The sequence below is a fragment of the Heteronotia binoei genome, chromosome 19 (genome assembly GCF_032191835.1).
Source record: "Heteronotia binoei isolate CCM8104 ecotype False Entrance Well chromosome 19, APGP_CSIRO_Hbin_v1, whole genome shotgun sequence".
NCBI classification, from domain to species: Eukaryota; Metazoa; Chordata; class Lepidosauria; order Squamata; family Gekkonidae; genus Heteronotia; species Heteronotia binoei.
This window is the reverse complement of record NC_083241.1, coordinates 6,531,930-6,547,906: the sequence shown is the minus strand read 5'-3', so window position 1 is coordinate 6,547,906 and position 15,977 is coordinate 6,531,930. Positions and strand designations below refer to the sequence as shown.

General features: G+C 47.3%; 1 protein-coding gene across 1 annotated transcript in view; it reads right to left on the bottom strand.

The window, feature by feature from the left end:
* Positions 1-15,977, bottom strand: part of SLCO3A1 (solute carrier organic anion transporter family member 3A1) — a 178,522-nt gene that overhangs the window by 119,262 nt on the left and 43,283 nt on the right. Inside the window, exon 2 of the mRNA XM_060260276.1 lies at positions 10,069-10,534. Within this exon, the coding sequence (XP_060116259.1) occupies positions 10,069-10,534 (466 nt within the window). The remainder of the gene's footprint in view (positions 1-10,068; positions 10,535-15,977) is intronic.

Here is a 15,977-nt window from a genome sequence, read left to right as displayed (position 1 = left end):
TCCAACACTCTATGTCACGTAAGAACATAAGAGAAGCCATGTTGGATCAGGCCAATGGCCCCTCCAGTCCAACACTCTGTGTCACAGAAGAACATAAGAGAAGCCATGTTGGATCAGGCCAGTGGCCCATCCAGTCCAACACTCTGTGTCACAGAAGAACATAAGAGAAGCCATGGTTGGATCAGGCCTGTGGCCCCTCCAGTCCAATACTCTGTGTCACAGAAGAACATAAGAGAAGCCATGTTGGATCAGGCCAGTGGCCCATCCAGTCCAATACTCTGTGTCACACAGTGGTCAAAAAAACCAAGTGCCATCAGGAGGTCCATCAGTGGGGCCAGGACAATAGAAGTCCTTCCACTGTACACCCCCCCCCCAAGCACCAGGAATACAGAGCATCACTGCCGCAGACAGAAAGTTCCAACAATACGCTGTGGCTAACAGCCACTGATGGACCTCTGCTCCAGATGTTTATCCAATGGACTATGGAGGGCAAAGAGCTTAGTTGGCATGGGAGACCACCAAGGAAGTCCAGGGTTGCTACGCAGAGGCAGGCAATGACAAACCCCCTCTGTTTGCCTTCTGCCCTGCCCTGGATGGCCCAAATCAGTTCTGCCTCATCTCATTGGCCCCGTCTCATCAGCTTTTGGAAGCTAAGCCAAAATCTCCCCCTGGCCAGTACTTGGATAAGAGCAGGGGTGGAATTCTGGCAGGAGCTCCTTTGCATATTAAGCCACACACCCCTGATGCAGCCAATCCTCCAGAGCTCCCGTGAAGCTGAGAGCTGAGCAAATGGCACCCCAATCCAGAGCAAGCTTCATGTGTCTGCCACTTACTCAAAAGGTTTCTTGCAGTTACTTAAGCATCAGGACAGATGGCATCGCAACTGTCAGTCTGGTGTAGTGGTTAAGTGTGCAGACTCTTATCTGGGAGAACAAGGTTTGATTCCCCACTCCTCCACTTGCACCAGCTGGAATGCGCTTGGGTCAGCCAGAGCTCTCTTATCTGGGAGAACCGGTTTGATTCCCCACTCCTCCACTTGCAGCTGCTGGAATGGCCTTGGGTCAGCCAGAGCTCTCTTATCTGGGAGAACCGGGTTTGATTCCCCACTCCTCCACTTGCAGCTGCTGGAATGGCCTTGGGTCAGCCAGAGCTCTCTTATCTGGGAGAACAAGGTTTGATTCCCCCACTCCTCCACTTGCAGCTGCTGGAAATGGCCTTGGGTCAGCCAGAGCTCTCTCATCTGGGAGAACCGGGTTTGATTCCCCACTCCTCCACTTGCAGCTGCTGGAATGGCCTTGGGTCAGCCAGAGCTCTCTTTTCTGGGAGAACAAGGTTTGATTCCCCGCTCCTCCACTTGCACCTGCTGGAATGGCCTTGGGTCAGCCAGAGCTCTCTTATCTGGGAGAACAGGGTTTGATTCCCCGCTCCCTCCACTTGCACCAGCTGGAATGGCCTTGGGTCAGCCATAGCTCTCTTATCTGGGAGAACCGGGTTTGATTCCCCACTCCTCCACTTGCAGCTGCTGGAATGGCCTTGGGTCAGCCAGAGCTCTCTAATCTGGGAGAACCGGTTTGATTCCCCACTCCTCCTCTTGCACCTGCTGGAATGTCCTTGGGTCAGCGAAAGCTCTCGCAGGAGTTGTCCTTGAAAGCCCCACCCACTTCACAGGGTGTCTGTTGAGGGGGGAGAAGATATAGTAGATTGTAAGCCACTCTGAGTCTCTGATTCAGAGCAAAAGGGGCGGGGTATAAATCTGCAGTCTTCTTCTTCTTTAGTGGCTTGCCTTTAGCTTGCTCCTTTAGAGTGCTGTCTTAAGCAGTGTAACACCCTTCTAAATCTGCTGAAGTCAATGGTCTTAGCAGAGTCCAACTCTATTTAGGATTGCACTGTCCCAAATAGGTTTCATTTACACCCCTGGGATTGTCGATTGACTATGCACTGTAACTCTCTCCAGTGTGGTACCCTGGACTCTTTCCTCCAAATGCTCCTCAGAATAAGAACATAAAGAGAAGCCATATTGGATCAGGCCAATGGCCATCAGTCCAACACTCTGTGTCACACAGTGGCCAAAAAAATTATACACACACACACACACACACACACACATATACACACTGTGGCTAATAGCCACTGATGGACCTCTGCTCCATATTTTTATCTAACCCCCCTCTTGAAGCTATCTATGCTTGTAGCCGCCGCCACCATTCCTGTGGCTAGTGAATTCCACATGTTAATCACCCTTTGGGTGAAGAAGTATTTCCTTTTATCTGTTTTTACCTGACTGCTCAGCAATTTCATCTAATGCCCACTGAGTTCTTGTATTGTGAGGAAGGGAGAAAAGAACTTCTTTCTCTACTTTCTCCATCCCATGCATTATCTTGTAAACCTCTATCATGTCACCCCGCAGTCGACGTTTCTCCAAGCTAAAGAGTCCCAAGCGTTTCAACCTTTCTTCATAGGGAAAGTGTTTTCAAACCTTTAATCATTCTAGTTGCCCTTTTCTGGACTTTTTCCAATGCTATAAATATCCTTTTTTGAGGTGCGGTGACCAGAATTGCACACAGTACTCCAAATGAGACCGCAACCATCGATTTATACAGGGGCATTACGATACTGGCTGATTTGTTCTCAGTTCCTTTCCTAATAATTCCCAGCATGGCGTTGGCCTTTTTTTCTTGCAATCGCACACTGTCTTGACAATGAATCAATGAATCCATTGCTCCGTTCTTAACATTCCGACTTGCAAGATCTGTTGCCAACACAGCCAAGAGCAGGACAGGGAAATGTTCGACACCCGCCTCAAACCTTCACACCTAAACCCCCATGGAATGTGCCGTTTGGATAGCTACAAAACACAGCCAATCCAGCCAGTCTATTTCGGGCCTTCTGTTGTTTCACCCAGGATGAGATCATGGAGCAGAAAGTTCAGGACAGAAATAGTCTTGGCGGTGAAATGGAATTGCCAAGTCACCCTTCGAGCCCACGGTATTTTGGAACAAGAGGTATCATAGCAACTGGGGGTGGAGGTGTTTGATTGTGCTGATGCTGATTGATGCATCCTTTTCTGGGGGACTGGACCTTCTGGTAGAGAAAGGGTACACATCTCTGCCTGCTGCAAATACAATAGGGGTTTGGGGGGGGGGGTTTGTAGCAGGAGCTCCTTTACATGTTAGGCCACACGCTCCTGATGTAGCCAATCCTCCTGGAGCTTACAGTAGGCCCTGCACTAAGGAGCTCCTGCTACAAAAAAAAAAAAAAAGCCCTGAAATACAAAATATGAGAAGCCAAACGTTGGCATTGTCTGGATTGGCCCTGGTCTCTAATCTGCTCCACATTTATGCCCATGCTAATAAAACCAGAAGAGAAAAGCCCTCTGCAGACATTCCATTCCAATCCTACAAGCAGAGATCTCACATGGCTCTTTCACACATATTGTGTGGCTCTGGAAGCCCGCACTGCCCCATCAGACAGCTTGGCAAAGGCATTTGTCTCTTGAAATCACTTCTCCAAGCCAAGCCAGCCAGCAGCTTGGAGAATGCCCACCTCCCATTTCCCTCCCTCCCCTCAAACATCTGACTTTATTCTATGTGGCTCTTACCTTAAGCATGTTTGGCCACCCCTGCTCTATGTGATGCCAACAACATCGCTTTAAAAGAAAAAATTCTTCACGCAGCAGTGGGCAAAGAGGACTGTCAACAGAAACCTGGGTAGCCTCAGTTTTGGCACAGGAAGATATAATGACGGCAAGCTCCAGGTTCTTGTGTCAGGGTGTGGCATTTGCATATTAGACCACACCCCCTGATGTCACCATTGTTTCACACAGGGCTTTTTTGTAGAAAAAGCCCAGCAGGAACCTATTTGCATATTAGGCCACACCCCCTGACATCACCATTGTTTCACACAGGGCTTTTTTGTAGAAAAAGCCCAGCAGGAACCTATTTGCATATTAGGCCACACCCCCTGATGCCACCGTTGTTTCACACAGGGCTTTTTTGTAGAAAAAGGCCAGCAGGAACCTATTTGCATATTAGGCCACACCCCCTGATGTCACCATTGTTTCACACAGGGCTTTTTTGTAGAAAAAGCCCAGCAGGAACCTATTTGCATATTAGGCCACACCCCCTGATGTCACCGTTGTTTCACACAGGGTTTTTTTGTAGAAAAAGGCCAGCAGGAACCTATTTGCATATTAGGCCACACCCCCTGATGTCACCATTGTTTCACACAGGGCTTTTTTGTAGAAAAAGCCCAGCATGAACCTATTTGCATATTAGGCCACACCCGATGTCACCATTGTTTCACACCGGGCTTTTTGGTAGAAAAAGCCCAGCAGGAACTCATCTGCACACTCTCTGATGCAAAATCAGCCAGAATTGCGTTCTTGTGCATTCCTGCTCAAAAAAGCCCTGGATATCTGTATAACTTTGGATGGAAGTGCTACATATTATGAGTTTCTCTGTGGCATCTAACACATAGATGGACTTCTGGACCAAATCAGTTGTAACTGCAGAAGCAGAGTTTTTATGCTTTTTAACATGTATTTTATCTATTCTATATTGTAATTTTAATTTTGTTTTAATTATTTAATCTTCAATTGTTTAAAAGAAGATTTATACCCCGCCCTTCTCCCTGAATCAGAGACTCAGAGCGACTTACAATCTCCTATATCTTTTCTCTCCACAACAGACACCCTGTGAAGTGGGGGCAGATTTATACCCGCCCTTCTCCCTGAATCAGAGACTCAGAGCGGCTTACAATCTCCTATATCTTTTCTCTCCACAACAGACACCCTGTCAAGTGGGGGCAGATTTATACCCCGCCCTTCTCCCTGAATCAGAGACTCAGAGCGGCTTACAATCTCCTATATCTTTTCTCTCCACAACAGACACCCTGTGAGGTGGGTGGGGCTGAGAGGGCTCTCACAGCAGCTGCCTTTCAAGGACAACTCCTGCGAGAGCTCTGGCTGACCCAAGGCCATCCCAGCAGCTGCAAGTGGAGGAGTGGGTAATCAAACCCAGTTCTCCCAGATAAGAGTCCGCGCACTTAACCGCTACACCAAACTGACTCTCAAGTTTGAGAACGGGACTATGCCACGTGCGCCTCACCTCTCTGACAAGTAACAGGAGCGCTTTCCAGTTGACAGAAACCAGACAGCGGTCCAGAGGTCAGGCTGTGACACCGAAGCAAAGGCACAGGCAAGAAGCTGAGGCCAACCAAAAAACGATCTGTACCGCCAAAAATTTCAGGGTCTTCACGAATCTGGCTCGTCGAAGACGCCAGGGCGGGAGCATTTCCCTAATTAACCACTGCCTCATTATGGCCGTCAGCCAAAAGGATTATTAACAGATCATCAGCTTTCTCGAATGCCAGCAACCGTGAATAAATAGAACGCTTATCTCCTCGCTGCCATTCCGAATCCAAAAAAGCAAAGAGAGAAAGAGGCGATCCATAATACCTCCACCCCTCACTGCCCCCTCTCCTCTGCCCCAGACACCCGTAGGCGCCATCCCTTTTTGAAATGCTATTTTTCTTCAGTAATCAACACGCCGGCCTTTGTTAGAAAATAATCTACTTTGGGGACAATGAGCCATGAAACGTACACTTTTCTACCAGAGAACAGGGAACAGGCTTGCCGTACAACGGAGGGGAGGAGGGAGCCTGAAATTAATTGGCAAAGAAAGACAGGCCTCTGATGTGAGGGTTATTCACCCGACGTCCTGTCGAAGACGGGTGACTTCCCGCACTGACAGAACCGGATGGCCGCCCCCTTCCTCTCAGTCACCGCAGGGTCCCCTGCTACAGCTGCTAGCGCTACCTGCGCCCTAGGCCAAATGCAACCAGCCAACCGTGCATTGATAAATTGACTTGTTTGCGCTACCTGGCTGGGGCCCTTTCGCACCTGGCACGCCACAACACCTGGTGATTTCACGCTGCCAACGGAGAACCGTGAAGGCTGCTTCAGGCAGATCTCTGGACAGATGGCGTATCAGTTTTCCAAATAAAAAAAAATCTTAATAACTGGGCCAAGGAAAGCTCTCATATACATATGAATGAAAGAGATTATCAGGGAGGCATTAACCGTGTTTGGCCGTTCCTTTTGAATGTTCAAGGTCCAACGAATCTTTTTTTTTTTTAAGGGCCTCCTCTTTAGTGCAGTGTAACGCTTGAGACCCAGGTTTTATGCCATTCAAAAAAGCAAACGCGTTTTGAAAAAATTAAATTGGCTTTGAGGATTCTCCATTGTGCGTACTTAAGGGCCTTTGAAGGAGGTGGGAGAGTCACGGAAACGACCACATACAATGACGAATAGCCAAACACTGCGGCAAATTACTAATTAACAAAATGCAGGGGTAGAATTCTAGCAGGAGCTCCTTTGCATATTAGACCACACACCCCTGATGTAGCCAATCGTCCGAGAGCTTACAAGGCTCTTATTACAGGGTCTACTGTAAGCTCTTAGAGGATTGGCTACACCAGGGGTGTGGCCTAATATGCAAAGGAGCTCCTGCTAGAATTCCACCCTTGGAAAATGGATCCAAAATTAATTTCCTGGGTAGCTGAAAACAGTGAACATCTCACACACTAACGGACACCACCTTTTTGGCTACCTTAGACCAAGGCTTTTTTTTGTAGCAGTGGAGGAATTCTAGCAGGAGCTCCTTTGCATATTAGGCCACGCACCCCTGATGTAGCCAATCCTCCAAGAGTTTGCAAGACTCTTTTCTGCAAGCTCTTGGAGGATTGGCTGCATCAGGGGTGTGTTACTCAGGTGCACAGCAGCTCTCCATGATCTCAGGTGCAGATCTTTCTCATCACCTATTATTGGGTCCTTTTAGCTGGAGGTGCCGGGATTGAACCTGGGAGGTGCCGGGGATTGAACCTGGGACCTTCTGCATGCCAACCTCCCCACAGTAGGTTTTGGAAAGATTGCCAGGGTGCGATCACACGCACCTTTAGTTCCGTCTTCCCCATGGTCCCTGTTTGGATTTTATGAGCACGTCCAGACAACCACATCTGTCCCTCAAACACAACTTGTCAGCATCCCAACTTGCCCCGGTTTGATGTCGGTGCATTTTATCTATCCTCTGCTCCTGCGGTATTTCAATCCATCAAACGCAGACTATTAGTTATGCAGTTGCAACGTTTAACTGAGGCGGCTCGGAAAACTTGCTCCCCAAGCTATCTGGGTTTATCCCAGACTCCTGGGCTTTTAGCTCCCTGCTTCCTCTTTTTAACTGATCCTCACCAAAGAAGAGCATTCATGCTGGCTAGATTTAATGCATTACCATCGGCCATCCTCTCCGGAAGATACCACAGAATCCCCCGCAATCTTAGACGGTGCCCTTGTAGTCAAGGAGTCATCGAAACGGTTCCTCATGTTCTTCTGGACTGCCCTTTCTATAGCAGTCCACGAACAAGACACCTAGATGCTCTGACCATCAAGGCCTTTCTGACAATGCCAAGGTTCGCTTTTTACTCCACGGGAAACACAACTTTGTCACTATTCACGTTGCTTGCTTTTTACAGGTTGCGATCCAAATCAGAGAGGCTTTTACTCATGCATAGCCCACAGCTATTTTATGTCATTTAACTTTTGCTGGTTTTCTTTTTAAGGTTTTATTATATTCTATAGTGTTACTGTTGGTTTTAAAGTATATATTCTTATATTAATGCCAATAAAGGTCTATGGTATGGTATGGTATGGTATGGTATGGTATGGTATGGTATGGTATGGTATGGTATGGTATGGATGTCGGTGTTATCTGACCCCAGAGAAAGTCCGGCCCTTTTCCAAAAGTGGCACATAGTCAGGTTATTCCGGTTTGGACAGCTCATGCGCGATACTGCCCCTTGGGATGTTTGGCGCCTGCCATCTGCCCCTCCCACCTTTTTTTAAAAAAAAGAAAGCCCCAGCAAACATGCACAGACCAGATCATCAGGAATCTGAGGTGAGGCTTCTGCTTCTCCGATCAACACAGGATCTGCGGTAGCATTATCCAAGTATTCAGAAGAACAGGAAAAAAAAATCTTTTTTTTCAAGGGGAGGGACGGTGGCTCAGTGGTAGAGCATCTGCTTGGTAAGCAGAAGGTCCAGGTTCAATCCCCGGCATCTCCAAAAAAGGGTCCAGGCAAAAAGGTGTGAAAAACACTATATGCGCAGTTATGGGAGCAAGAAAAAAATACCAGAAAAATGGGATTGGATTGTAAAAGTTATGACACGGAGTGAGATGGACAAATCAACAAGAACTTTAAGAGATTATGATTTAGAAGATTTTAAAAGGGAGTGGAAAAAATTTAGAAGTTATGTAGAAGACGAGTGGAAAGTAAAAGGACATTGGACAATTTTTGATAATGATTAAACTTTAGAAAAAAGAAGAATATTAATTTTAGTTCTTAGGAATTAAGGGTACCTTTTAATGTAAATAACACTGGCGGGGGTCAAGTTATGGGCGGAGGGGTGATTAGAAAGAAGCATATGGGATAGATGAAAAGAAGTTATTAATGGAAATTATTACCATATGTTATCAATAAAATTGTTTAAAACTAAAAACCTCAGCTTGAGACCCTGGAGAGCCGCTGCCAGTCTGAGTAGACAAGACTGACTTTGATGGACTGAGGGTCTGATTCAGTATAAGGCAGCTTCATATGTTCATATGTTCAATGCGGAGGATTTCCAAATACATTCATCACTGCCCATTTCAGGAAACTAGTCCCTGGCAATCCCCTAGTTTGAATCAGCAACGTTAATTCCCAGAACTCCCCCCCACCCCAGCAACATTTGTTTCCCCACCTCCCAATGGTTGGTTGCATGTTCAATGAAAACCCCACGACAAGAATCAGCGTCTGCTTGCTCAGCAACTGAATGAGAGTGAGACGACTTTGGATCTGCTTGATGGGTTGTGCGCATGTGCCCAAAAAAGAGCACGATAGCATTCGAGACGTCTGACCGTTCAACAACAGGATGCTATCGGGATGAGGCGCATTCTTGGATGCTCGTCTGATCAGCCCCACGTTGAATTAATATTCAGCGGTTCAAATTTAAGCGCTGCATGCCCGCTTTTAATGCGATGTGTGACCGCACCCCAGCAAACCCAGGAGAAAAAGACCACGTGTCTGCAGCACGGTGGTGGGAAATAACCCTTCTCAACAATGTCCACAGCAAAGCAAATGAACTCTTGGTGAAAAGCACCCAGTACATTAAGTGCAGCTTTGGTGGGAACAGCATTTTCCTTCCTCCAGCTGCTTCTCTGAGATCATTAAAACAACAGAGGAGTTCTCCACCCCCTCCCCACAAAGATATCACAGCTTACAGAATTATATAAAGCAGATTCAAATATGGAGTTACATAATTTATGTAGAAACCTAAACACAATTTCCCAAAGCTTAAATTCCAAATCTACCATTCTCAAAGTAGTACAGCGAGACAGACGCCATAGCGGAAAGATTAATCCTCCTCCTTCAAAGAAGTTCCATCATTAGTCTTACCATGTACCTGACCCACCCTAGACCTCAGTCCACCACCCTTGAGAAACTGTAGTGGAAGAAAAAAATTGTTAGAAAATGGCGACTGTAGTGACATTCTAGGAATTTCCCCATGTCTCTATGGTCTTTACCACAGAGATAACAGGGAAATTCCTAGAGTGTCACTCAGCAGTGACACTGCATCCTCTCCAAATGTCATCCTTTCCAGGCACTACCCTTAAAATCTCCTTGAATTTGCCAATGTAGAGCTGGCAACCCTAAGAGAACATAAGAGAAGCCATGTTGGATCAGCCCAATGGCCCATCCAGTCCAACACTCTATGTCACACAGTGGCCAAAAAACCCAGGTGCCATCAGGAGGTCCATCACTGGGGCCAAGACCCTAGAAGCCCTCCCATTGTGCCCCCCAAACACCAAGAATACACAGCATCACTTGCTCCAGAGAGCTTCAACAATACACTGTGGCTAATAGCCCCTGATGGACCTCTGCTCCAGATGTTTATCCAATCCCCTCTTGAAGCTGGCTATGCTTGTAGCCGCCACCACCTCCTGTGGCAACCCTATCCCAGGAAGTTCCACCACTTACCTATGTACAGGGAAGAATCTTTCCGTCTCACATGGTCATCGATGTAGGAAACTCCGAGAGGTTGCACAGGGGTAGCACCAATCCCTAGGAGAACCTGCGCTCCAATGAGAAGCAAGTACATCATGTTTGTAGCAGTCCGGTTCCTACAGATGAGCTCCGGGTCTGGTCCCTCGTCTCTGGTAGAACCATTGACCACGCACACGTCCCTCCCTTCGGCCCCCCACCGAATCTCTCCCGATTCGTATTCGTACTGGTGGGTCAGGAATTCGGGAAGAGCCGAGAGAAGAGCTCCCAGAGCCATGACAATCCCACCACATCCGATCAAACGGGGCCTGTGCCCCCTGGCGCCAAAGTAGCTCACAAACAAGATGAGAGCCAAGTTCCCAATCTCGAAGCTACTGGCGATCACGCCCACGTCGGCACTCTGGAGGTTGAATCTTCGTTCCAACGTGGTCAGGACGCTCACCTACATGGGAAGAGACAAACAGAGGGGCTACTGAATCACAGGGCTTTTTTTGTGTGTGTGTCGAAAAAGCCCAGCAGGAACTTGTTTGCATATTAGGCCACACCCCCTGACATCGCCGTGGTTTCGCGCAGGGCTTTTGTGTAGAAAAAGCCCAGCAACAGAGCTTTACTTTTTTTTCTAGCAGAAACTCCTTTGCATCTTAGGCCACACCCCTCTGATGTAGCCAATCTTCCAAGAGTTTACAGGGCAGAGGTGGCCAAACTGCGGCTCAAGAGCCACATGTGGCTCTTTCATATATTGTGTGACTCTTGAAGCCCTCACCTCCCCATTGGCCAGCTAGGAGAAGGCATTTCACTCTTTAAACCACTTCACTAAGCCAGTCAGAGGCTTGGAGAATGCATTTAAAGTTAAAGTTGATTTCTTTCCACCTCTCCCTCCATCTATTTCCCTCCCTTCCTTCAAACATCTGACTTTCATGTCTTGCACCTCTCAAACATCTGATGTTTATTCTATGTGGCTCTTACGTTAAGCAAATTTGTCCATCCCCGGTACAGGGCCTACTGTAAGCTCCAAGAGGATTGGCTACATCAGGGGGTGTGGCCTAATATGCAAAGGAGAGCCTGTTACAAAAAAGGCCTGCCCAGCAGGAACTCCTTTGCATATCAGGCCACACCCCTGACGCCAAGTCAGCTGGAACTGCGTTCCTGCTCAAAACCAGCCCCGCTTAACCAGGCCTGTGTCCTCTTTACATAACCTTCTCTTAGGGTTGCCAAGTCCAATTCAAGAAATATCTGGGGACTTTGGGGGTGGAGCCAGGAGACATTAGGGGTGGAGCCAAGATCAAGGCTGTGACAAGCATAATTGAACTCCAAAGGGAGTTCTGGCCATCACATTTAAAGGGACGGCACACCTTTTCAATGCCTTCCTTCCATAGGAAATAATGAAGGATAGGGGCACGTACCTTTGGGGCTCATAGAATTGGACCCCCTGGTGCAATCTTTTTGAAACTTGGGGGGTACTTTGGGAAGATGCACTAGATGCTATAATGAAAATTTGGTGCATCTACCTCAAAAAACATCCCCCCCCCCCAGAGCCCCAGATACCCACAGATTCATTATTTTCTATGGGAATAAATCTCCCTAGGGAATAACAGAGTTCCCAGCAGACATTTCCCTCCCCTCCCCCCGCTTTCTGACGACCCTGAAGCGGGGGGAGGGCCTCCAAACCGGGGGATTCCCCACCCCCACCTGGGGATTGGCAACCCTACCTTCTCTTCTAATAGTAGAAATATCTTAGGATCAGCCTGTCTTAATTCATGGGAATGTTACAGATTCCTCAATACATTTTCTAGAGCTGGTGTCCTCAACAAGGTGCTCAAAGACAACTTCATAGGCCCCCGTCAAGTGTTTTTAGAAAGTGGGTCAGGTCGGGTGGGACTCTTGCCTTAGCAAGGCTTCTGACTGGCTTTTGGAGATCTGATTGGCAGTGCAGATTTTATAAACGTTGCTATGGGAGCACCTAGCTTCACAACTGAAGGCTCTTCACTGTGTGACTGAAGGTATGCTGCAGCAGCCATTTTGTGCTTGGCTCCGCCTTCTACAGCAGCCATGTTGCCCTTGCACTCACCATGTTGTGTCAGAATTCCAAAGATGCCTGTGGGCTGCAAAAGGTTGGCGATCCCTGATCTAGACAAGATAGAACTTTGCGGTATTTAGAATCAGGATTGTGTCAGTGGTCCAGACTAAGAGCTGGAAGATTCAGGTTCAAATCTCAGCTCTGTTATGGAAGCCTGGTGGATGACTTGGGCCAGTCACTCTCTCTCTCTCTCAGCCTTAGCTATAGGCCTTTTGAGAGAATAAATGAAGATGAACAATACTGTAAACCAGAATATAAGTGGAGGATAGAAACAAACAGACAGATGATGGATAGATAGATGATACATAAGAGAAGCCATGTTGGATCAGGCCAATGGCCCATTCAGTCCAACACTCTGTGTCACATAAGAACATAAGAGAAGCCATGTTGGATCAGACCAATGGCCCTTCCAGTCCAACACTGTGTCACACAGTGGCCAAAAATCCCCAGTGCCATCAGGAGGTCCATCAATGGGGCCAGGACACTAGAAGCCCTCCCACTGTTGCCCCCAAGCACCAAGAATACAGAGCATCATTGCCCCAGACAGAAAGTTCCAATGATAAGCTGTGGTTAATAGCCACTGATGGACCTCTGCTCCATATGCTTATCCAATCCCCTCTTGAAGCTGTCTGTGCTTGTAGCTGCCGCCACCTCCTGCGGCAGTGAATTCCATGTGTTAATCACCCTTTGGGTGAAGAAGGACTTCCTTGTATCCATTCTAACCTGACTGCTCAACAATTAATTCTGAAAAAGGGAGAAAAGTACTTCTTTCTCTACCTTCTCTATCCCGTGCATAATCTTGTAAACCTCTATCATGTCACCCCCGCAGTTGACATTTCTCCGAGCTAAAGAGCTCCAAGTGTTTCAACCTTTCCTCATAGAAGAAAGATAGATAGACAGCCAGACAGACAGATAAGAGACAGGGAGAGAGAGAGGTCCAAATAATCAAACAGAAATTAATACTCTACAAGCAAGTCTCCTTTCAAACCTGAACAATCAAGACTTCAACAGAAGAGACAGCCATCAGGAGGAAAATAAAAATAGCAAAGAGGTCTGGGGCGATATCAAAACCTTGGTTGATGTGGTTCTATAAACGCAAGAGATATAAAATAGTTAGATTCTAAAAGGCCCTGACAGCGTCTGTCTTCAGTAGCGCTGGAGATTCATCAAAATGCTGACAGGACAGAAAAAGGTCACCATGCAGCAGAAAGAATGAAATATCTGCAGATTCCCCAGGCATCACTAGCAGGAAAAAGAACCGCGACTGTTCTACAATGCACAAAAATAATACTGCCTATATTAGCAAGACCTTAGTGTACGTTACAACTGCAGTAGTATCTATCCAAACTAGGGTTGCCAAATCCAAATCTAGAAATATCTGGGGACTTTGGGGGTGGAGCCAGGAGACTTTGGGGCTGGAGCCAGGAACAAGGTTGGGACAAGTACAACTGAACTCTGAAGGGAGCTCTGGCCGTCACATTTAAAGGGACCGCGTTCCTTTTAAATGCCTTCCCTTCACGGGAAATAATGGATAGGGGCACCTTCTTTAGGGGATCATAAAATTGGACACCCTTGGTCCAATCTTTTTGAAACTTGGAGAGTGTTTTGGGGAAAGGCACCAGATACTATGCTGAAAATTTGATGTCTCTATCTCAAAAAAAACAGCCGCCCTAGAGCCCCAGATACCCAAGGATAAATTTTCCACTATACCCTGTGGGAATCGGTCTTCATAGGGAATAATGGAGTGCCCAGCAGACATTTCCCTCCCCCCCGCACCAACCTTCTGATGACTCTGAAGCAGGGGGAGGGCCTCCAAACTGGGGGATCCCCTGCCTCCACCTGGGGATTGGCAACCCTAATTCAAACACATGAAAACTTCACAGAACAGGAACCCTCCCCTTCCTGTTGCAGCCCTCTGGGATATTGTCCTTGGGGGTGCCTGGATCCTCAGGAACATCATAGGGCAAAGTAGGGTACACAAGTGGCAGGAGAGAAAATTAGCAGAAATTCCAGCTTCGAATTCTGCAAATCAGACGAATTGTGTGGTCGGAAACACAGCAGTAGGTCAGTTATCTTGACAATACCCCTGTAAGGTAGGCCTGTATACATCTCCACATTGCTGTGGTTAAGAGGCAGTGACTGGGGCTAGGCTTGCCAATCCCCAGGTCCCAGCAGGGGTTCTTCCGTTTTCCCAGGCTCTTTCCTGCCTACAGTCAGCTGGCCGGCGGGGGGAAGCCCCACCCCCCACAGCCCCCATGTGCTTTTCCACCTCCAGAGGCTTCAGTCTCCCATTGGAAAGGCTTCCTCTTGGGATGGGGTATCTGTGTTACTTGGAAGAAGTTGGCTGCAACTCGTGAGTAGAGAGGCCAATCCCTTCAGAGTCGCCAGAAATGGGGGGGGGGACATCACCCCCATCTTTAAAAAAGGTTCCAGAGGAGATCCGGGAAATTACAGACCAGTCAGTCTGACCTCAAAACCGGGAAGGTTGGTAGAAACCATTATCAAGGACAGAATGAGTAGGCACATTGATGAACACGGGTTATTGAGGAAGACTCAGCATGGGTTCTGTAAGGGAAGATCTTGCCTCACTAACCTGTTACATTTCTTTGAGGGGGTGAACAAACATGTGGACAAAGGGGACCCAATAGATGTTGTTTACCTTGACTTCCAGAAAGCTTTTGATAAAGTTCTTCATCAAAGGCTCCTTAGTAAGCTCGAGAGTCATGGAGTAAAAGGACAGGTCCTCTTGTGGATCAAAAACTGGCTAATTAATAGGAAGCAGAAAGTGAGTATAAATGGGCAGTCTTTGCAGTGGAAGACGGTAAGCAGTGGGGTGCCGCAGGGCTCAGTTCTGGGTCCCATGCTCTTTAACTTGTTCATTAATGATCTGGAGTTGGGAGTAAGCAGTGAAGTGGCCAAGTTTGCAGATGACACTAAATTGTTCAGGGTAGTGAGAACCAGAGAGGATTGTGAGGCACTCCAAAGGGAGCTGTTGAGGCTGGGTGAGTGGGCGTCAACGTGGCAGATGAGGTTAAATGTGGCCAAGTGCAAAGTAATGCACATTAGGGCAAAGAATCCCAACTACAAATACAAGTTGATGGGGTGTGAACTGGCAGAGACTGACCAAGAAAAAGATCTTGGGGTCGTGGTAGATAACTCACTGAAAATGTCAAAGACAGTGTGCAATTGCAATAAAAAAGGCCAACGGCATGCTGGGAATTATTAAGAAGGGAATTGATAACAAATCAGCCAGTATCATAATGCTCCTGTATAAATTGATGGTGCGGTCTCATTTGGAGTACTGTGTGCAGTTCTGGTCGCCACACCTCAAAAAGGATATTATAGCATTGGAGAAAGTGCAGAAAAGGGCAACTAGAATGATTAAAGGGTTGGAACACTTTCCCTATGAAGAAAGGCTGAAATGCTTGGGGCTCTTTAGCTTGGAGAAACGTCACCTGCGGGGTGACATGATAGAGGTTTACAAGATAATGCATAGGATAGAGAAGGTAGAGAAAGAAGTCCTTTTCTCCCTTTCTCACAATACAAGAACTCGTGGGCATTCAATGAAATTGCTGAGCAGTCAGGTTAAAATGGATAAAAGGAAGTCCTTCTTCACCCAAAGGGTAATTAACATGTGGAATTCACTGCCACAGGAGGTGGTGGCAGCTACAAGCATAGCCAGCTTCAATAGGGGGTTAGATAAAAATATGGAGCAGAGGTCCATCAGTGGCTATTAGCCACGGTGTGTATATATATGTATGTGTGTGTGTGTGTGTGTGTGTGTGTGTGTATATTTGGCCACTGTGTG